The 22,805-nt window shown below is 33.3% G+C and overlaps 6 protein-coding genes across 6 annotated transcripts; 2 read left to right on the top strand and 4 right to left on the bottom strand.

Moving 5' to 3' along the window:
- Positions 1–41: 41 nt before the first annotated feature.
- Positions 42–3,521, bottom strand: Tsp_03709 (putative PAN domain protein). Its single transcript, XM_003374465.1, has 9 exons — positions 3,425–3,521; positions 2,840–3,139; positions 2,499–2,747; positions 2,118–2,409; positions 1,795–2,096; positions 1,515–1,715; positions 1,177–1,452; positions 1,000–1,086; positions 42–706 (listed from the first exon to the last, which is right to left on the bottom strand). Exons 1-9 carry the CDS (start codon positions 3,519–3,521, stop codon positions 42–44), a joined length of 2,469 nt encoding a protein of 822 aa, XP_003374513.1.
- An 854-nt stretch (positions 3,522–4,375) lies between these two features.
- On the bottom strand, positions 4,376–8,924 carry Tsp_03710 (insertion sequence transposase protein, IS3 family). The gene is made up of 5 exons (XM_003374466.1): positions 8,869–8,924; positions 7,957–7,993; positions 6,723–7,308; positions 6,400–6,702; positions 4,376–4,401 (listed from the first exon to the last, which is right to left on the bottom strand). The coding sequence occupies exons 1-5, from the start codon at positions 8,922–8,924 to the stop codon at positions 4,376–4,378; spliced, it is 1,008 nt and encodes a 335-aa protein (XP_003374514.1).
- A 1,087-nt stretch (positions 8,925–10,011) lies between these two features.
- Tsp_03711 (hypothetical protein) lies at positions 10,012–10,710 on the bottom strand. The gene is made up of 3 exons (XM_003374467.1): positions 10,633–10,710; positions 10,351–10,377; positions 10,012–10,302 (listed from the first exon to the last, which is right to left on the bottom strand). The coding sequence occupies exons 1-3, from the start codon at positions 10,708–10,710 to the stop codon at positions 10,012–10,014; spliced, it is 396 nt and encodes a 131-aa protein (XP_003374515.1).
- Positions 10,711–10,728: 18 nt separating this feature from the next.
- Tsp_03712 (hypothetical protein) lies at positions 10,729–17,062 on the bottom strand. The gene is made up of 27 exons (XM_003374468.1): positions 17,049–17,062; positions 16,830–16,918; positions 16,682–16,718; positions 16,480–16,624; positions 16,126–16,244; positions 16,000–16,075; positions 15,802–15,939; positions 15,467–15,664; positions 15,208–15,405; positions 15,046–15,122; positions 14,766–14,877; positions 14,625–14,708; positions 14,426–14,551; positions 14,009–14,368; positions 13,878–13,937; positions 13,618–13,824; positions 13,367–13,557; positions 13,103–13,205; positions 12,930–13,025; positions 12,782–12,894; positions 12,614–12,720; positions 12,427–12,523; positions 11,843–12,368; positions 11,456–11,596; positions 11,277–11,348; positions 10,937–11,010; positions 10,729–10,789 (listed from the first exon to the last, which is right to left on the bottom strand). Exons 1-27 carry the CDS (start codon positions 17,060–17,062, stop codon positions 10,729–10,731), a joined length of 3,621 nt encoding a protein of 1,206 aa, XP_003374516.1.
- Positions 17,063–18,388: 1,326 nt separating this feature from the next.
- On the top strand, positions 18,389–20,810 carry Tsp_03713 (DEP domain-containing protein 1B). Its single transcript, XM_003374469.1, has 8 exons — positions 18,389–18,522; positions 18,669–18,835; positions 18,910–18,979; positions 19,062–19,189; positions 19,354–19,500; positions 19,555–20,168; positions 20,231–20,401; positions 20,694–20,810. The coding sequence occupies exons 1-8, from the start codon at positions 18,389–18,391 to the stop codon at positions 20,808–20,810; spliced, it is 1,548 nt and encodes a 515-aa protein (XP_003374517.1).
- A 1,034-nt stretch (positions 20,811–21,844) lies between these two features.
- Positions 21,845–22,300, top strand: Tsp_03714 (putative small nuclear ribonucleoprotein G). The gene is made up of 2 exons (XM_003374470.1): positions 21,845–21,964; positions 22,190–22,300. Exons 1-2 carry the CDS (start codon positions 21,845–21,847, stop codon positions 22,298–22,300), a joined length of 231 nt encoding a protein of 76 aa, XP_003374518.1.
- Positions 22,301–22,805: the final 505 nt, after the last annotated feature.

Here is a 22,805-nt window from a genome sequence, read left to right on the forward strand (position 1 = left end):
TTATGAAACTAAAAATGAAAACAAATAATAATGATAATAATTTAGGCAACAGAAGCATCATCCAGAGAAGTGGAATTTGCGGTAGGACGTTTGGCACAGGAAATGCCTTCAAAATAAACGCTGCTTTTTCGAAAAGTGATCATGTTCGTGAATGGATATTCAACTGCACTGTCGGCGTACAAATAGCAGTGCTTAAATTTTCCAAGAAAAACGGACAAATTCGCTGACCGGCAATTACGTTTGGCACATTCCACGAAACAATGCAGCGGCTCTTGAACGAGAAATTTTTCAATCAGCTGACGACCGTTGAATTCAGCGTCAAAGAAAGCACTGTACGTGCAACTTCCACCTGCATATTCGGCAACGTCAAATTTAGCTGTGGTCAGCGATTCCTCACCAGGCAGAGGAACTTCAGTGGCCGCCGTGGTCGACTGCTTGTCTTCAAATTTCGTAGTTGAAGGAGAAGCAGCAGATGATGACGACGACGACGATGATGATGACGAGGCTTCCAGCTCAGAACGTCGCGCTTCCATGATTGCATTATCAGGAACAATTTTTCGTTTCGTTTCATTCTCAATTACTGGAACCGAAGAAGAAATATCTGACATAACCGGCTTTGCCATTGGTTCACTTTGCACTGCATTAGGAGAGGCATGGCTCACTTCAACAGATGGTGCAGCTGCTTTTACCTTTTTCGCGATCACATCTTCACAAAAAATAAAAAAAATAATATTCAAAACTGCAATGCAACAAACATCAATTAATAAATAATAAAAATTTAATTTAAACTATGTGTAGCAGTTCAGTTCAAAACATTATATATTGCATTTATCCTGCGTTCCAATATACTGTAATGGCAATACTATATTCGAAGTAAAATCTAAGTAATTGTTACACTGTGATTTGACAAATATGCAATTTATAAAATTACAAATTGCTTATTGTTTCAGAAGTGAAAATTTTCTTCTGTAACTGATAAATTTCAAGTGGTGGTCTTACCTTGACCCTGTATGAAACCTGGTCTAGGAATGTCTTGCGAAAGCTGCTGAGTTGCACATTGTTCAACATATTTCTGACCTCTGTTACCTGTAATATAGCATAATATAATATATAATAATTTACTTATTATTTATTTATACATTAAAAACGAAAAAGTCAATAAAAAATGATAACTACCTTTCTCAGTACACAAGTAATCAAAATAACTGAAACGATCTGGTGAAAATGTAATTTTAGAAAACTGCCTTGGTCGCTGAGCCCGGTTAAATTTGTTCAACCAGCATGTGCCCGTATCCCAAATGTACATCAGTGACAAGCAACGAAAACCGTACAATCGTTCACTGTCAACACACATACACTTGCATTCTTCCAACGTCATATGGCTTTTACTGTGCTCAACGGACCCACTGAGTGCGTAACCACTAATTTCCAAAAAGCATGAATCCGTGTATTCTAGAATTAAGAAAGAAAATTCCATTTTCATTTCTAAGAAGAAACAACAAACAATAATTCACCTCCTGGTGGAACGGATATTTCTAACGTTGGTTTGGGAGTTAGCGGCTCTGCAAGAAATTCTGCCTTCTGATTATAATTTTCATCTACTTTCACACCAAAGTTGTCCAAATTGCTTCTAGACAACGTATGCTTTACAGTTTCTGTCACGTCTTCCTCTTTGACAGCGGCACAACGAGCAGTCAACTGCGCCAACTTCTTGCCTACAATTAATTAATTAATTAATTAACATCTTGATTCTTCAGTGACAAAAATGATATCACAAATGAAAAATGCATTCACCTTCACAGGATGCGTCCAAATACATGACAGAGCTGAAATCCGCCTCTTGCTTAAACAAATCCGGTCGTTGCCAACGATCGTAGACATTCAATATGCAGTTTCTCTCTTTTGGAAAATAAGAAGCGGAACGACAAACAAAATTGAATTTTTCATTTTTTACACTTCCAAAGCACAAACAACGACATTCTTCAATTGAAACGTCGCGTTCCAATGCAGCAGCTGCACCTTTCAACGAGTGACCAACAACAATATCATGGCACTCAACTTTCCACTTTGATTCAGAATTCAAAACTCGACTCTCGCTGCAAGATTCAAACAGATACTTGAAAAGTCTGCGTCGATCACTTTTGCAAGTAAATTCATATAATGAAGTGGTCATTGTGCGCACTTCAATCAAATCATCACCAAACGGCACATCCGACGATCCAACGGCAGATATACTGTTTAAAACACACTCTTGCCTTTCTGGATAGTATTGAATTGAACTACAAACACCGTTGGAACCAAGCCAAGCCTGGGCGCAGCTGCACTGGCAATCAGTCAAGCTGTAACCTCTGTAAACTAAATAAGCGGACTTCACCACCGCCTGTTGTCCCAAATCAGTAAAGCATTTTTCTAAAGAATGAAAAGTTAATTTGACAATTTAGTAACACAGTTTAAAGAAATCATATCATATCATATCATGAAAACAAATAAAACCTTACCCACAGTGCTGTTGTGAGTTGCACTTTTTTCAGCAACTACCTCAGGTTTTACACGTTTCGTCTTCATTTCTGGAATGTTCACAGTTTTCAAAATTCCAGACGAACGATCCACCACAGACGGATCCTCAGAGATGGAATACATTAGCGACGAACCACTGTTCTCAGCAGCGTTCAAATTGCTGCTAAGAAGAGATGCATTTTTAGCCTGATCTTCCAAAGGTGCAGTCGAGATTGGATCTAGTGCCCTCGCTAAACAAAACAAAAAAATATATTCATCAGATACTTTAACAATCTTTTCAAAAATGACCAAAATTTTTCAAAAATAACACAACAATACTTACGTTTCCCAGGGCAAAAAATGCACGTCACAATTAACGGAATGGAAATATCTTCAGCAATTCTAGGTGATGGAATTTTCTTTTCTTTGTCATCTCCACACGCGTCCAGTGCCGCATAACCAAATTTGCACTGCTTAGCAACTGGATCAAAAATAGCCGAACGACAAAAAGTCCCCTTATAACAAAGGCGTACGCAGTCTTCGAGCGAATCAACATCAGATACAACACCAAAAAAGAGAAAATCGGTTTTTCTCAATTCAGATATCGGATGTACGTCATAAATAAGCGACTGATCAGCGCAATCTAGAATTAAAATAAAATTAATTTCTCAAAACCATCACCCATGCCATTTATATTAAACCTTTCTTATGAAATTACTTCCTTGTCAAATAAAGGATAATTTTATTTTGATTTGTTGTTAATTTTTGATCATTGCATACATACCTGTGTAGATTTGAGAATGTGCAACAGCAGCAGCAGCAGCAGTAGTATAATGATAAAAAATCAGATAATTAAAAGAAAGAAAAACATAAACAAGAAAAATTCTACAATTAGTCAAAGTAAGCAGCATTTTGTTGATCAAACAACCAACCAACAAGATGTAAACTGCAATAAATGCAGCACAAAACACTCCTAATGAACTATTACAAAGTGAAACAGATGATCCATTACGCAAACTTGACATTTGCATTTACGACCCTGACACGTTGACATGTAAAACGGTAACCTAGCCTGAACGCTTAACCTGCTGCTGATGATGCCATGCGCCAGGTCGAACTTCAACAGAATTTGCCAAAGGAAAATAACAAATAAAAAACAAAACAAAAAACACACAAACAAGCAAACAGCATAAGCACCATTGACGACAAATCAAAACAACAAGCAAACTGCTGCCAGTGAGGTCAGCTAAAATTAATGCTTTATTATCAATAATCAAAAGTCAACAATTGCAAAAAGGTTTCATCTCATTTTTTTTAAAAAATATCTTGATGTAACATAATTTAGAACTGTCAAAGATAAATATTTGTCATATGCTTCGGTACAAGGAACGTCTTTTCACATTTACTGCGCATACACCAAGTCATGCTAGACAAACAGTTAGTGCAATGAAAAGTACACAAAAACAGTTGCATTCATCGAAACTTAGCACCCTTTGAATGTGTGTGTGTGTGTGTGTGTTTGTGTTTGTATGTGGCAAAATTTTCAAATGTCTACCTTCCGCTCAGACTTAAATTAATGTTATTGAAACAAAAAATGCCAATATAAAATGAGAACATTTTTTAATCGCAAAACAGAAAATGCAAATAAAAATCTATTAAAATATTTAAATAAATAAATAATGAAACAGCTTAACAAAAATAAACTGCAGTTTCACAAAAATATGCAAATTACAATATCACAAAAACCTACACCGTCATGGATCATTTAATCCCGGCCTTGTTGATGTCTTTAAATTTACACTTTGAATCTGATTAAAATAATTCCATACTATTTCACAATTTATAAATGAAATACAGTTCACAATGATGAAATTAATTTTTAAAATGCGATCAATTGGTGCATCACTGAATTTATAAAATATAAAAAAATATGTACTTAATAATAATAAAAATGAATTACTTTTTCAATGGAACCCATTTCTTTCTTAGTCTAATGCATTGTAATTTATAACACCGCATAAATATATACTTGAAAATCAGATTCACTACAATACTACAATAGTGATATACAGTATTGCTTAATTGAAATATTTAAAAATTTTTAAAATTTTCAATTAGTATATAAAACTGAAAGGTCTTACCGAAATTTTCTTCCAATTAATAACGACTTATACGAAGTAATCAAAAATTTTTGTTCCTCCAACATCGTTGTTTCAATGATGTCACATTATAAAACGTACAAATGTAAAAGGGACTTCGACAGCATACGTCAAAAATAATTATGATTTTCTGACGGAAAAATGCATATGTCATTTGTGGCACACCCTTTCTTGAAATGATTGACTGATCTGAAAATGAAACTGCCTTCAGCAAAAAATCAGTTTATTAAAGGGAAACGACCTATCTGCGGCAAAAGATTTAATCTCAACTTGCACTAAAATGACAAACTTATTCAAGTGCTATTCAAAAACGCATACAAAAATCAATTTAATGTATATGTAATGCAGCACTTATGAACAATAAGTATGAACAATATTTTTCAATGAAATTTCTACTAATTTCATTTGAAAACTTAACTAAAGTAACAATAAGGACAAAATTTTCAAGTAGAATTTCTATTTAGGCTATTTCTACCAGAGAAAATAATAAATTATTCTTCACTCTCCATCGACACCTACGTATACGATGAAGTGAGTTGCTCACTAATAAAATTGCATAGCTGTATACATTTTTAATTTTGAAAAAAGTCAAACAGCATACTTTAATAATTTAAAAGTGCCTAATAACATGTAAAACATATGTAAAAAGCAGTAAATTTATCGCACTGTTTTCACATACTTGTTGCATAGCTAAGTTGACGAACATTTCAGAGCATCAGTGTACATTTGTGTACATTGAGCCAGCCAGAGTAAGCTGATTTCATTTGAAAATAAAATTTCATAATTAAGAGAAACAAAAGCAAAAATATGCATTATCGTTCTCGACCAGCTTGTGAAATTTTGAATAAAAACACGAGAAATAAATAAAAATTTTACCGTAATTTTCAGTAGGATAATCATGTATAAATCGTATCGCGTGTTACTTGTTTCCCTGATTTTATTTTTACTTCATTTCTGATTTTTTCAATTTATTTAGCAGTAATTTAGTTAATGGTAGAATTGAACAAAATTTTCATTAAAAAAAGTGAATAAAATGTACCAATCGACAGACTGCTATTTTATATCACACAGTGGAATGGTTTTAATATTTCTTTTTCTTTCTTCCAAATCAAGAGCCATAAATGAATACAAATCTACCTGAACTATGATGATGTTCACACCATTAATTAATGCACGCATGTGGAAGGTTCGAATTTGAAAATATCACAACAAGGAAGTACTACAAATTTAGCAGCGAACTTCTTCTACAGACGTAAAAAAGTTTGTAATAAATACTTTTACCAAATATAAAATATTTCCATATTCATCATCAAATTGGATATATCTTGTTCAAATTAAGAAATCTAAGAATAATAATGGAAAATACGAGCCACTTCTATGTGAATTCGAGAAGATGGAATATGAGTAATTGAAACAATCATCATCAACAACAAGAACAACAATAAAAATAAAAAAAAATAATAATAAAAATAAATTGGAAAAGTCGATAAAAGATTGTTCGTTTGCGTGGGACTTAATAGTACAGAAAAGGAATGAAACGAGAAAAAAATTAAGAGATCAATGCAAGTGCTGAGAAACAAAAACTGAAAATAGTTCTCGTCTTTTCATCACCTTACACGACGTTGAAATGAAACAACAAAAGAAAAAACCAAAGACATAAAAAAGGCAATTAAATTCATAAATTTTAACACAACTTAAGTCAACTAGAAATAAAAATTGAAAAAAAAACTTGAAATTTTCAAACTTGTTGCTTCAAGTGAAGCCAGTTGACTAGAAAGCCGGCATTTTTCCAAAATGGACTCTTCTTGGTCATGATGATCGCCGGTTGGTTGGTTTGGACGATGTGCTTGTAGGGTATGAATCCGATGTTGAACAATTTGTGGGCAATGACCATTTCCAATTTGGTTGCCAAGCCGAGACGTCTGAATTCCGGAAATACCCACAGATGGGTTAGGAAAGCATACTCGCTGTCGCAGAGGACGAATGCGGCCAGCTTGAGGTCGTGGCGGCGCCGAATGCAGACGTTCGGATAGCGGCTTATGCGCTTCTCGATCAAGGCTAAACTACCTTCGAACCGATGGGGCCAACAATCGTTGACCAGCTGCGCATCTTCTACTCGCAAAGTATCCAAGCAGAACTGCTCGTCCAGCTGCAAATCAGCCACAGCTTGATGCAAGCTGGGGCGGTGACTTTCGGGCAGATGGAACAATTTCAACTGGGACCATTTGTCGAACGTGAATTCGCCACGTTCAAAAACCGCCTTGAACACTGGCAGCCATTCCACGGGCAAACTTCCAAGCACGAATCCATTGTTCTCGGTGAAGCCGTGCTTCGCTTCTACGGCTTCCAAAAATTCCAAAACCCCGCCCGGCTTTTCAAGCTGGCTGCTGAAAAACGCCGCGAACGGATACCGCTCGTGAGAGGCAAATTTGCAAAAATCGATCACAAATAATGCGGTCGGATTGGGCCAACGGTCGGCGTAGCACAGTGAATTGCTCGACGTATGCTGAACCGACGAAACATCTTCCTGGTCTCGCAGCAATAACCAATGGTGAACAACAATCGATCTCGGCAAATGAGCTTGAGTAAATCGCACTGCCGAACCAAAGTCCGCTTCGGTCAACAAATGCATCGGTGACAAATTTGAAAATTTCTAAAACTACATTTAAATTAATAATTCACAACAACTAAATTTGCAATGCTGTTTTGTCAATTCAAAAAAAACAACAACATCAAACATTCTTATTCAACAATAATCAACAAATGTATAAAATGCAGCAAATTTCACTGCCATTAGTTTTTGAACAAATTAGCAGCAGCAGCATCTTGCTTAAAACAATTTACAAACGTAAACTTGAATTCCAAATGAAACTCAGCAGATTAGAATAAACACGTCAACAATAAAGCCAACTTGCACATCTTTCAGCAAAACAAGTTGCTCTGAACAAAGATAGCAGTGCTTTAAATATTCGTTTGATCAGTTGGAAATCTTCATATAAACCAAACCGATCAAAACAAAAAAATTCACTTTAAGTTGTGATTAATAATCGAAATTTCTTTATATAATTAAAAGATTATCCAACATTAAATGATTGTCAGAGAACAAATAAAATGTCAAGATGTTTCACCGAAAATCAGTAAAACAACAACACAATCAATAATAATTTAAATAATGAAACAAAAAAAGACGATAATCTGTGAAGAGCAGCAAAATCAATAATATGGACAAGACATGCATAAAAATATATCATATAATCATGAACTGTATGTAATCTTGGCTATCGCAACAAATTCATTTCACTTCTAATGCCACAGTTAGTGTCATAATTACTAACGCCCTGAAATATGACAAAATTCAAAATGCCGCAATACGCGTAAGATGTTATAAGGAAATGAAATGAAATGTAATGTAAAGTGAACTCTTACGAATGTACATTCGTGAGATGGAGCAGGAACATTAAAGTAACAAAATAATATCAATTGTATCGATCATATCACTGTTTTTAAATATAGAATTATAAAAAAATAAAGAAAATCATAAATATCGCCACACAAAAACAAAACAAAAATATAATCGTCTAACAAAAAGTAGAAAATTAATAAACACAATAGAACTGCTCAAGTGTTGAATTCTAAAGCTTCACAACAAAAATATTGGAAGAACCAAATTTCAAACAGTCATTTAAATCATGCAAAACAAATAAAACTTATGCTTTCGGAATGAAATTTGTAATATAAATTACTCTATTTTTATCAAAAATGAGAAAATAAAACTAACACACTGCCTATTGAACTACATCAGCAACAACTAAAAGAAAAGAATTTGGAATAATTAACATTCAAGTACATAAAAATACACCTCTTACAAAATATAAGTCAATGCAAAGCTTACAATAGCTTATCTTTAACAGAAAATAATTTAATCATTCGTCTTTAATGCATCTATACAAAAGATAAAATCAATGCATAAATCTCTTCTTTCTTACTGTAATAGCAAAACAACCTCAATTTATCTGTAGATATACACATTCATGTATGACTATACCTCGATTTGTATTTATTTAATTATGTATAAATTATACGCATATAAATAAATAAATAAACAAATAGGCATAACTGCGTGAATATTTAATTTTATTATGCTTTCATTTCATAAAGAAAAACTAAGATTTAATTTTTTAAATGCAATGCAATATCACAAATGAACAACAACTGAGTGAGCTGTTTGCTGGTAATATGATATGGGAAAGTTAACATATACAGCGCCATTATTATCACATTTCATTATCATATTAAATTTATTCTTTATGCATTAGCACATATAAGCATAAACAAACGGTGTTATTCAATAAACACTTTGGTAATTGTGAAATAAGCTTTAAAAATTAAAAATTATAATGCAGTTTTACAAATATTAATTTCCTAAATTTAAAAGAAATGAATTCTACAGCAGTGACAATAGTTAAAACATTTTTGACATTATTTTACAGCGCAATACAGTAACAACAGTGTGATATCTTGGAGATATGTAATATTAAATTCCAAAATAATATATTAATAAAACTTGGACATGAAACAGATTGACATTTGATCATTCTTCTATCATTTTTTAAAAACAAAAGCTGATTTTTTAGAAACTCAAATTAGACTTGATTTTCAATAATGTACAGTATACAGCTGTTTTTGTAGGAAGCATTTACGTGTTAAGCGATGAAGCGAAAGACGCTGCAGAGTTTTGAAGTTAATTTTTCAGCCTATTAATAACTGAAATGAAACAAATAAAATAAGAATATGGTCAGCTTTAATAAAAGAGGATTCTGCGAAGCAAAGCATTTGGTTGTGCGTAATCGATTCGCTTTGCCCGATGCTGCAAGACTGTCGAAATGGTTTCCGGCACACATGTTCACCGGTATGAAGCAAATGCAAGCTAAAGTGCGATCGGTTGATTATGTGGTAGAAGTACACGACGCTCGAATTCCGTTTACAGGTCGAAACCAGCAGTTTTACCGGCTACTTTATAGAGGTAAACCTCACTTATTGTTGCTAAACAAAGCGGATTTGATCAGTAAATCTCGTGTGCGAGACGTTGAGCGCATGTTGATGTGCAAAGAGGATACAGTGTTGTTCGGTTCTTTCAACGGTCGCCAGAAGGACGCGTCCGCGATGTCACTGATGAATTTGGTGCGGCATTGTCTGAATACGAATGAGCAACGTTTCCATCGTCAATACGAGACCGATTACAACGTGATGATCGTTGGCATTCCAAATGTGGGAAAATCGACTATCATCAATTCTCTCAGGGCGAGATTCACCGCACTGAACAGCAAAGCGTGTGCAGTCGGTCAGAAACCAGGTGTCACCAGGTCAGTGATGAATCGCGTTCGCATCTGCGACCAGCCCAAAATATACGTATTCGATACACCAGGTGTGCTCGCACCACAGCTCCAACCGGATGATAGTAAATCATGTGTTGAAAGCATACTGAAGTTGGCTCTTTGCCAATGCTTGCCGAACCGGCATGTCGGTTTGGAAACGCTCTGTGACTTTTTGCTTTACATGTTGAACAGACAGAACAATTTCCAATATGTCGACCATCTCGGCTTGTCAAATGTGTCCGACAGTATTCATGACGTGCTTCAGCAAGTTGCTGAACAATTTCACTTTAAAAGGACAATGTCATTGTATGGCGTATTACAAGATGTCCAAGACTTTGAACGTGCTGCTGAAAAATTTCTCACACTTTTTCGTTTGGGTATTTTAGGTGATCAATTTCTAGATTTTGAATTTCTTAATCAATAAAGATAAAGAGAAACATCACTCTGATTAACGTACATTAAAAGTGGGTGGTTCAATTAATCCGTTGCAATTACTTACAGTTATGCACTGTGTATATTGTGATGGATTGGATTTCAATTCATAGATCACAAGAAAAGAAGAATTTTATTCCCATCAATATGTGATGCATTTTCCTTTTAACGTAATGAATGCAACAAAGTTGATTGATAGACTGGGCTAACGCCAACACGTCATCAAGTGAATGATAAAAAGGCGACATTATCACAAATCATAGAACTTATAGAGCCTGAGTAAATTTTGCAAAATGGTCAAAGGGGAATGCAGGATCGTTAGACGGCCTATACTTAAGATGGAAAAAAAGCTGAGCGAGATTCAAAATTCGACAAAAAAGAATAATAAAAGATAAACTACCCGTCACAAAATGAATCTAAGACTCCTGAAACAAATTCGGCAATGTGTTTGGACTAATTGAAGACGTAAAAAACGGTTGCGGAGAAGGTCGTTGCAATGGTGGTAACTCACCGAAAATCTGTCGAACTTGATGGGTTTTCAATGGTTTCTTAAAAGACATAGTCAAAACGAAACACACAAATACATATAATTGACGTAATTTCAAAATGGACGTTAATATAATAATAATACTTACAAGAAATTCTTTTATCAAACTTTTGAACCAGTCCCGTTTAACTTTGAGCGTTACTTTATTGCACGATTTAAAATCTGGATTTTCCAATGCATTCAAGATTTTCTTGTCAAATGCCTAACACATCATACAATCCACAATGCTGACATCATTATCATTCAAATAAAATGCAAAAAACATACTTGCAAATCTCCTAAAGAACACTCCGTCGTCTGCAACAACACCGTTTGAGCTGCATTCGGATAAATATTACGCTGAAACATTTAGTAACAGTGAATCAACAACAATATAAATAATTATTTAAATATTAATCAAGTAAAAGAAATTATCAAAGATGATATAAATGAAATTATATGCTCACAAAATGTTCATATAGTTGAACAGCCAAGTCGTACAATCTTCCCACAAATTCAGGATTCAAACACTGCTGCGGCATAGCTCCCAATATGAAAGCGTAGGCATGCTTGAACGACTCTTCGTCAAGAATACCATTTGACTGTAGCTGAAAATAATGTCTAGTCAATATATATATATATATAAGAAAATGAAGCAAAATTCGACTGCCTCCAAGATAGCCAAACCAGCCACTTGACCAATGTGAAAAGCTGCAACGGGTTCGCGCCAACTGAGCATGTTCAACAAAAGAGACACTAATGATGCATAACAATTCACCTAAACATATGTGGACGCAGCTGTTGTTAAAGAACAGTTATATTTCCCCAAAAACAACAACAGTAATAACGATTACCTCTCTTTGAAGTAAAGATTTGCCAAGAAAACTGAGAGCATTGCTGCTTGATGTCTGCTCATCATTAGCATCCGTATCCATGGCCGATGAGTTGAATTCAGGCAATTCAACGGCTTTTGGTGTAGCTCTGGGTTTTTCTGGATCCTGCTGCAGAAGCAAAGATCGTAAAAATAATGCTAACTCTTTAGTTAGCAATGAAACAACGTTCTCAGTGAATATTTGCTGTTTAGTTTGCTCGTCGTCAAATTCGTAGGCATTCTCTTTTTTCATAATTAGATGCCAACGAGCTATGAGACGGTCATTTAGATGTTCGACCAACTTTGCCAAACCGTTGACGAAATAACTTTGCACCTCAGTGGTGGAGTTGCTCAATGGAGTGATCACTCGTCTCAGAAATAACCGCAATCGATAATCCATTAAATTTTCCAAATCCCCGAAAATACCATGCTCTACATAGGACGCTGCATTTGGCAACGCAAAAAATTGCCAGTCAAAAGCAAATACGCATCGAATCAGTAAATGTTGCCTGAAAATCAAATTCATTACCGTACATGTACAACAGAACAATAAAAAAATATACATACAAGTGATCAGAAAGTTCTGCCAAAAATAATTTCATTTTTTCATAAAACACTTCTTGACGTTGCATATCTTCGAATTTCTTTGTTTCATGAGGTTTGCCTTGAAAAAAAAATCAGTTCACTACTTGGTCATGAAAATAAACTTTGCTTAACAACAAACAAGCAAACAAACAAAACATTAAATCCCTACCCATAACTGCACTCTTTTCAGCATCCGTTAAATCGAACAATTTCGCCTTGTCGTACGTTGCATGAACTACTTTCAAACTGCTAACACTGTAAATTCCCTTCAAGCATCTTAAAAAATATACAACTTTGGCTTTTAATTTTGCAATGAAATCAGTAGGTTTTTGCTAACCGAAGAAAAGTAAAAAGCGTAGGAAAGATCATTTGAAATAGTTCAGCAGCTGGATGACAAATTCGCAAATTACCCTGAACATCAGTTATGCAGAAACCGCCTGTTTTCGCATCCTGAATAAGAAAAAAGCAAACTGAAAAAAGCAAACCAAGCAAACAAACTTCACACTCATCCGCACCTCAATTTCTGTCGGAACTTCCAGTCGACTTATAACCGAATGCAATATTTTAACGTGAAATGAAAACTGTTATAAAAAACAATATAATAAAATTGAAATTTCAAAGAAATGATAACAAGAAATATGAAAAATTAAATTAATACCTGCTTCCGGCGAGTGTGATAGACAAGATTCAGTGAATCGTCATTTGTCAAAGGATCCCCCAAACCAATATAAATGAGAAAATTTTCTGGCTTGCTTACGGCTCTAAAAAATTTTATAATCATTAGCTAAACAAAATCTAAAATTCAAAAATTGCATAAGTTATTATTACTGAATTTAAATTTCAAGATAACCAAAGCAGAAAACAAAATCATTAAATTGAGCAGTATAACAAGCAATTTAGATTTGAAAAAAAATTCATTTACGCCATAATTTCAGCTGATGCCCAAAACTCTACAGTCTGTTGCAACGTGACTGACATCAGCTGCGCATACTGTTCAAAATTTTTGAAGAGTTTGCACAAAGCAAACAAACCTTCAACCACAGTACATTTCTGATGATCTGAAAGTTGTCCCGCAACTGCTGAAATTTCCTTCCAAATCAATTCGATGTGAGCCTTCGATACAAAAATATAATCAAACAAAATAATAAACTGAACATATTAAAAATGGCATACAATTAAATGAGCCTGATGAACAGTGGCCATTTTGATGAACAAATACGTGAAATGGTGACGAACTTCTGCCATTTCTGGATCATCGATGCCCAATGTGAGTGAAGAAATTAGCTTGCATAAGATGCCCGGAATGCGAGGATCAGAAACATCCAAAATTGGAAACAGACTAGACAATATCGATACAAGCGCTTGAATTGCGTTGACAACCTAATAGGAAAACTTTGTTTATGACGCTACTTACAACAACATTATCAACATACCTGGCAATTTTGTAGGGCATTCATCACTGCGTCCACTTTTGCCTGTATAATCGTGTACTCCTGCATAATATGCGCAAAAATAAATCAGCAAAAGTTCAAAAATGAAGTGCATTAAAATAATAAACAAAAACCGTTTTCTTCACATCTTCGATAACATCAACGAGAGAGTCGAAAACAACGTGGATTACTTTAGCGGTGGTCATGAAGCATTCATCATTTGATGCTTTAGCTGGATTTTTTAAAATTTCATCAAGCCAACCCATTACAACAGAGTATGCTCTGCGCCAGTTGCTAGCAACCCAGTCTCCAACAAATACTTCGCAAGCCTCACGCAATCCTGAATCAACGACCAAAGTTTCACTTCTTGCAAAAGCACAAGGAAACAAAAGGCAAAACTTACGATGATAATCAATCGAAAAAGCAGTATTCGTTTCATAATCAAATTTCGCATATGCACTAAACGGCTCGACAGCTTTGGACGGTTCACCGTTCTGAAATAATATCCAATGCATAAATAATGAACAATTTAAAAAATAAACGAATATTACTTTGAGCGTTGCTTTGGGTATATATTCAAATAATTCTGTCAATATCGGAGCAAAGCGTTCGATCTTGTACACCTTTTTGCAATTTTTCATTGAATTGAAAATCAGCGAACACCACATTCGACAATACTTTAAAAAAGACAAAAAAGAAATAGTTTCAAAAATTAATTTAAATCATCAGTTCTTTTGTTCAACAAATTACCGTTGATGGATGTTTCAAAAGAGAAAGCATCAAGCGAAAAATTGAATCCCAATTATCAATACAATCTTCAATTTCGAAAAGTTCCTGAAATGTTTTTATATTATAACTATTTCAGTGAAAAAATAAATTATGAAAAAAAACAAAACAGCCAACCCAAAATGAACAAAAGCAAGTTGCTATGTCGAAAAACAAATGTGTAGCAGCTTTCAGCAATGCATAATTTTGCTGATCAAACGGTAACAACGATGTCATCCTAAAAACTCAACTTTACCTCAAAAACAAACTTAATGGATATGAATAAAAATTATTCAAAAAATTTCAAAAGTTACATAAAAATATCATGCATATCAGTAAATATATTTCAAATTATCAAAGAGCACAACTTTCCAATTTAAATAAATCATACGTCAAATTAACTTACATTATAAAGTCATAAGCAAAGTTGAGTCTTCCAGATTTAAAAAATATAACAACAGGCTTGTAATTCTTGGCGCTTGCCTAGAACAAAGGCAAAAGTAAACGTGCATTTTAGATTAAAAAAATTATATTATTATTCAAAGCTGTTTTAAACAAAAAGTATTACTTTTCTCGGAAAAACACTTTCTAAGCAACTAATTGCAATTTCTGCAACGGGTATGTTTCCTGACTTGAATGCATCTCGAGCTGGTTCTAAAATTTTGTCAACAAACTTGGTAAAAAGGTGTGGACGAGGATTCAACGACGCAATGAGGCTGTTCAGAAGATGGTAACTTTTTTCAAGCATACGTTGCCTCACTGAACTCTACAAAAATAACAAGGAATTTTCAAAGTCAACACAAGTTAAAACTGAAAGCATTGCTTACCTCAGCACATGAGGGTGGGATTTCACCTGCTTTGCTCTGCTTAATCATTTCTAATGTCAAATCAAAAAATTCACTCGCAGAATCCAAAACAACAGTACGCAACTCTTTGTTACGAGATGGATCTTCTATTAATTCAAATTCCATTACATCTTCGATCAAGCGCCCAATAACAGATAAAACGACTATCGCCTGACTCGGCTGAAAATAAAATAACATTTACAAATTGCTTGTCATAATATATTAAAAATCAAATTTTTTAACAAACAAAGTCTAAGTACAATATTTAAAATTTTTTAAATTAATTAAATAAATTATATATATAATAAATTTCATACACCAATCTTGGATATGCTGCGGCAATCTTCAATAAATGATTTCCATTTCTGCGGCCAGTCACATTCCACTATTGCAACGATACACTGAGCAAAACCTTCCATAATTGCAGGTGTAGATCGAATGTCATTATTAGCAGGCTGAAAACAAAAAAACAAATTTTGGCAAATAAGACGTCAATTCAATGACTGCATACGTACAGATGAAAGCAAGCAATTAATAAGACGATCTTTCGACAATTGTTGAACAACTGGAGGCAAACTGGGCCATTTGGTTCTAAAATATTTTCCATAAAAAATGAAACTTTTAAAATAAATTAAAAATACCTGATAGCATGTAAAATAAATTGCAAGCCACATTGCTGCACATAAATTGAGAAGCAAATGTCAAGCATTCGGAAGCCAATCTCAAGACACTGGTTGCTTTCTTTCACCGATTCGATTAACTAAATAATAAAAATATCGTTTATCTCTTGAAAACAATAACAAGATAAAAAAAGACCACTTTTACTGAAAATTGCTTATATTCACCTCACTTCAATAATGCATTATAAAATCTTTTAATCTTAACATAGAACATATAAATGTGAATAAAGAATTCGCTTCAAAGAATTTATTTTAAAAATATAACTTGCCCAAATTTTATGTACAATACAAAATGTATAGTAATAAAAGCAATACCATATACGACGCTGAGCGCATATTGTAATCAGTTCCTGGTTGGAAGTTACATTCTATCGCTGAAATCAAATCTGGAAGAATGTCTCCAGTGACTGGCAAATTTTCGTTCATTCTGACCAAGCAAACAATTTCAGCTGTTAGCCACCTTTAAAATAAAATATTAGTTCACAACAAGAATTTCGCTTTGATGTAAAGCAATTACAAATCAAGCGTTTCAGTACGTTCTCCAAAAAATTGTTCTTAATAAATATTTATAAAAAACTATTTCACATCCCATTATACAATTTCATTCATGAAGAATTAAAAATAGAAGCTATGTAACAAATTATAAAAGACAAAAAGGGGAAAACCATAACAGATGCCCTGTTGCAAAACAGAAATACGTAACAAAAAGATTAAAATTTGAAGTAATTTAGAAATTATTTGCACTTGAAACATCCTTCAATATTTTAAAATAAAATAAAAAGGAAAGGAAGACGCAAAAAACAGCATGCCAAAATTATGTGGAACAATCATAACAAATGCTTCTTACAGAAGGATAAATTAAATGATAGTTAAGATTGAATAACAATATCGCGGACATAGTTAAAAGTAATTAATTCATAGGTCAGTGAAACATTTAATAATTGCCATTAATAACTTTTAATTTGCTGTTCTTTTGAATTTATTATCCTAATGATTCATGTAGTAGTGAATGCCTACAATATCTGTAACGAGCGAAACTACGGGTCACTCGCACGTGAACTTAGTAGACTGTATCTTTGTTCGTATTGAAAGGCGGGAAAGTCAAATACGTTCGACAATCCAACCTTAACCGTGTTGCACTGACTTCCGTCACGATAGCCGTCAAACGAAACTAGATCAAGTGTCGACACAGTTTATTCAAAACGAATAATAGTCAGCCAGGGATAATAAGACAAGAAATGACTCAATATAGCGCAAACAAGCAAAACACACTGAAAACAATCTTCAAAAGAAACGACAACGCCACACTTCCAGCTAAACTTTCTCACATCATGCGTCCCCACAGTACGCGACCTAGTCAGTCCTGACGCGCAGGTTTTCTAACGTTGATAACAGTATCCCCATTTCCGTCGTCCACAATATCATTTCGACAGTACAATAATTAGCACAAAAAGTAAATATGATTTTAGAACCACTAATTTAGAAAATTAAGATTATCGTAATTTAAAATTAAATGCAAAGTAAGATTTAAACAAGTACAGCGTTTCATTAATTGGAAGAATTTTTCTTTTTCTGTAATTAGGTCAGATATATTTAAATTTTTATTGCTTTATTTCAGAATATTTTAGAAATAAAAATGATTGTATATTCTAAGAAACAGTTAAATTTTATATGTTTTACTTTTGTGCTTAATTTGTTGCTGTTATCCTCAGTTTTTGATTTTTGAATTCAAAATTTGCTGCCTAAATGAACTTGAAAGTCATTCATTATTACTTTTGAATTATACTGTACTCTGGCGGGAAAGCATCAAATTGTTTTATTTAACTTATTTATGGCATCTCAAATAAACGAACGATATGCCGCAACACAGATGGTATTAAGTTTATTTTCATATTTAAATTTATTAATCACACACACTTGTCTTAGTGGAATGACGCTCTCAGAGCTTTTCGTTCTACAATGCCACTTCGAGAACACAAAAGGAAGTTAAAATCTTATCCAAATACATTTACCGGTTGCGAAGCTGTAAATTGGCTACATGGTTATTTATGTGCGCGTTCGAATCTCCAGCGCCCTGTGACGAGGTTTACTGCTTTTACTTTACTGCTTAATTGCTTTAATGTTTATAAATGTAATTTACATTATTTGGAGTTGCTGTTAAATTGCTATTCTTGATTGAAATTCCAGAATAATATAAATAGTTTTAGAGATCAAATGAACCTAAATGTTTGTTTTTTATCTTAGAGATCAAGCGTTTTCTCTATTACAAAAGTTTGCTGGTTGCAATGTATTTGTTGATGCAAAAACAGAAAAGCAAATTTTTGAGGAAGAGTTGAAAGATGATGAGACATTATATAGGTGAGTTAATGTTTTATCTGTTTATATTTACGGTATAATACCAACATGATTTTATTATTATGCAAATCGTCACCGGAAAAAATAATGAATTTTAGTTTTGTATTATGGATGGAAATATATTAATATAACTGAAATTTTGATTTCAGTTTTACAGACATACCAGTCTCTTCATTGACACAAACACCACTGGCTTTAAAAAATATGCCTAAAAGTTGTCCTACAACTAATATATCAGATTTATTAAAGCGTTACGAATTGGCTGTCCCTGTGACTACAGATTCTTACAGGCCTTTGACATACAATGAAGCTTCAAGTAAGTATATTTAATCAACTTAAGATTTTTAGTTTTATTATTATACTGCTTTGAGTTCATTATTTGATTTTTAGCTCAGCACATGTCATCTATTTCTTCAAAAAATGCAGTTGGCGAAATTTGGAAAACAACTTGCTTGGAAAGGTACAAAGTGATTCCTTGAACTTTTGAATTTTAAAAAAAAATATTGAAGAAATATGTAAAACTTGACTGAAAATCTTTTAAGTTTGATGAAACTGTTGAAAGTGGACTCACTGAATATGTTGGACGTCAGCAATATTTCATCACAGAATATTGCATTTAATGTAAGTCACCTTAACGATTATGGTATGGCAACGGTGCAGAACAGATCAGGTAAGCATTCCGATTTTAATAATCGATAAAATCTTAAATGTTTTTTTAGATGACTTACCGAAATGGATATTACAAGCCATGAAGTGTTTGGCACACTGTAAAACATTATAAAAGCTCATATATTTATTTTTTGCTTATTGATTGTTTTTTTTTCGAATATCTAGGGCCTTGGCAAAATGACCTGCTCGATACTTCATGTTATGTTGGTTTTGAACGTGACGTATTGCGAACTATTGTCGACTTTTTCAACTCACCTCAATGTGGTTGTTTGATTCCACAGAATTTTGAATCTCTCTTATTAGATATATTAGGTAATGATGATTTATTAGTGTTGATGGTACATGTGCATCATTAACTTTATTAAGAAAGAGCTGAAACAATTGAGAAAGATAATCGTCAGAAAGAGCACCAAAATATCGAACTCGCATGCAGTAGAACGATGTTGGATATTTTTAATACTTGCATGACCACTGGTTCAATTCCAGACGCAATTCAGGTTGATCCGACATCGTCTATGTTAAGCATGGGCGAATTTCAACCGAGTTGTTTATCACCAGTTACGATAAATAAGGAAGGTAGTTCGTGCAAATGGATGCAAGCGTCGTCAAAGTTGAATCCAATGGCTGCTGGCTCTCGTGCTAGCATTTCTTGTGCTATGTCCCGTACAAATTATTTCGAATTTATTGAACCAACAATATCATGGCGTCCTCGTATGCGTTCCAGCATTGCTGAATATCCTTCAGGCCGTCTTGGTCAAGCAGGTTTGTCGTCTAGGAATTTGAGAGATCTTTGCACATTGGTCACTTTCAAGACAACCGAAGCACGTATCTTTGCCGTTGAAGCGGTTCAAATCGTTTTATTATTATTACAACCACGTCAAAGACGATGGTTGCAGATTCTTTTGAGATTCATGGCTAGAGTATCGGTAAATCATTGTTTACATTTGGATAAACTGAAGAGTGTCTCAAATCGCGTGTTGGTGAGTAGATCATTTTATTTGTTCTTTATTTTAGACTATGTTTGATTTCATATTTTATTGAGATTGTGGATGCACTTGCTAACTGCTTTTCATCCAAGGAATCACGAACAGAAGGCAAAAATGTGCATCGATTGTTAGATTTTTTGTTAAATTTTCAATTTGACATTTTCAAAGTACCCAAACGATTAGAAGAAGATGTGAAAGCGAAAATCTGCTTAGAGGGGGAGTGTTCGGTGAGTTGTTTTTCTGTCAATTTATTTTTATTCATTTTCAATTTATTTGATTTTTTGATATTAATTAAGGCATTGTATAATGAAAATAATCCACCCCTGTATTGTGATCGAATTTCCGTTGAACAGTTCAATCGCCAGTCATTTGATTCATCCAAAGATGCATTGATGCAGTTGCTTGATACGATTATCAACGACCCTTCGTCGACCGATCGAGAAAAAAACAAAAACTTAAAAAGGGTATTATCTGCTGATCAGACTAAAATTTGCTTTCTTGATGTATTTTATGTTTTAGTTTCAAAAAACGTATCCAATTTTATTTCAAGAGCGCTTTCCTGATCAAGTCGATACATTGTCAACAAAAAGAGAAGGATGGTTGAATAAGTTAAAGGAGAAACTAAAGATAAAATGAATTTCGATTACATCCTATATATCAGTATTCAATTCTAAACAAAAATCTTACATAATTCGTATACCTATTCATATTTATGTTCTTTTCGGAACGTTATTCTTATGATTTTTATTTATGTAGCGATTTTATGAATTTTATTATTTACAAACAGTGATTCTTTACCGTCATTCATTCCTCTTACAATTAAGAGAGTTCATCTATTAAATTTGAAATTCGAAAGTGCTTTTGACAAGTGCATTTACGTGATAATTTGTTTAATAAAACTTTGATGATACAATTATGCCTCGAAACATTATGTTTAAACTTGAAATTCAAAGTTACACTTTTAAAACAAGTTAACAATGGCAACTTTGACAAACGTTACTTCTGTAATCTGAAGGTGCCATTTCCAATTCACTGAAAAACTTTCGACTAACAACGCATTGTATGATTTAAGTTGATAGATAATCACGACATAAACGCAAAAGACTATGTCAAGTTCCCATTTGAGAATTCGACTACATATCAGTAAACAGTCAGCATGTGTCAGTATTTACGGTAGGAGTACGGTATAATTTGGGCTACAAACGGAGTAGTTGTCCCTGATAGATTTGATGATTCTGCTTGTTCTAATTTATCCAGGTATTGTTTAACATTTGAAAATATATTTAAATTATTTAAAATTTAGTTTTCAAATATTTTAAACTGTGATGCAAATATATAGCAGATCAATATGAACAATCATCAGTGTACCAGAGATGTAGGTATTGTCTAAGGACCAAAATACAGCATATATATATATATGTTAATTTATTTATATATTTATATGCGTAAATACATAGATTTTGATAATTCTGTAATAAAAAAGTTATTTAATAGTAATTTTGAATACATAACATAAGTGTTGTAATTTAGAAATATTAATGCTTGATTATCTCTTATAGTATAGCGTGCATGCGCTTATAGTCTGACATAACAAAAGTTGACATTCTCTGACTGTTTGCTGTCTTACTTGAAAATCTCTAAGCTGTTGCAGCATAATTTGAAACTTTACAATGAGCAAAGCACATCCACCAGAATTGAAGAAATATATGGATAAAAAGATGCAATTGCGACTGAATGGCGACAGAAAAATCTCTGGCGTTCTTCGAGGCTTCGATCCATTTATGAACATGGTAAAAACCTTTAATAATTTATGATTTGTTTTATAAACAAAATTATTTTGCTTTAAATATGGATGTGTGTGTACATATTGATTTGTATAATTTTAATTATGAATACAAATCTGTCTAGTTTTATAATTTCATTACTGTAAAGCTTTGTTCAAGTTTTATCAAATGTTGAGCATCACATTTCAAATTTAACATCGATTTCTTAATGAGCATTGAATTCAATTTTAGGTTATTGATGAAGCTGTTGAACATTTGAAGACTGGAGAGCAGATTATGATCGGCATGGTTGTGGTTCGCGGAAATTCTGTCACGTTAATGCAGATATTGGAACGTGTGTGATAATTTATCGAACTGAAAAATAAATTTGAATTTTGTTTCGATGTATTTATTGATTTTAGTTCGGTTTTTCTTTTTCTGCAACACTTAATAGAATGAATGCAATCTTCATTTGTAAACAGAATTAAAAGACTTTGTTCCAACTTAGGTCAAATCTGTTCACTACATGTGAGCTTAAGAATTAGATTTTTTATTGATTTCAAGGTGAATGAGAAGGTGAGTTACGATTTGCTTATGAAAATGCAATTATAAAATTTTCAAATTAAACATTTTGACTAATGCAGCAGTAAAGCTTTAACAAATGAACAAGTTTACAAAGCAAGTTCAAGGCTGCATCTATCAGTCGTGACTGCATAAGAATATTATTTTGAACAAATGAAAAAAAGATTATAAAATTTCTAATAAAAATTCTGGCAAAAATTTGTCCCAACTTGGTCTATCTCAATAAAAAGGTTAGGTATGTTAGTGTGAAAAACGTAAAGTACGAAATATGACTTGTGCAAACAAA

This window comes from Trichinella spiralis, assembly GCF_000181795.1.
Source record: "Trichinella spiralis strain ISS 195 chromosome Unknown Scfld5, whole genome shotgun sequence".
Classification (NCBI taxonomy): Eukaryota; Metazoa; Nematoda; class Enoplea; order Trichinellida; family Trichinellidae; genus Trichinella; species Trichinella spiralis.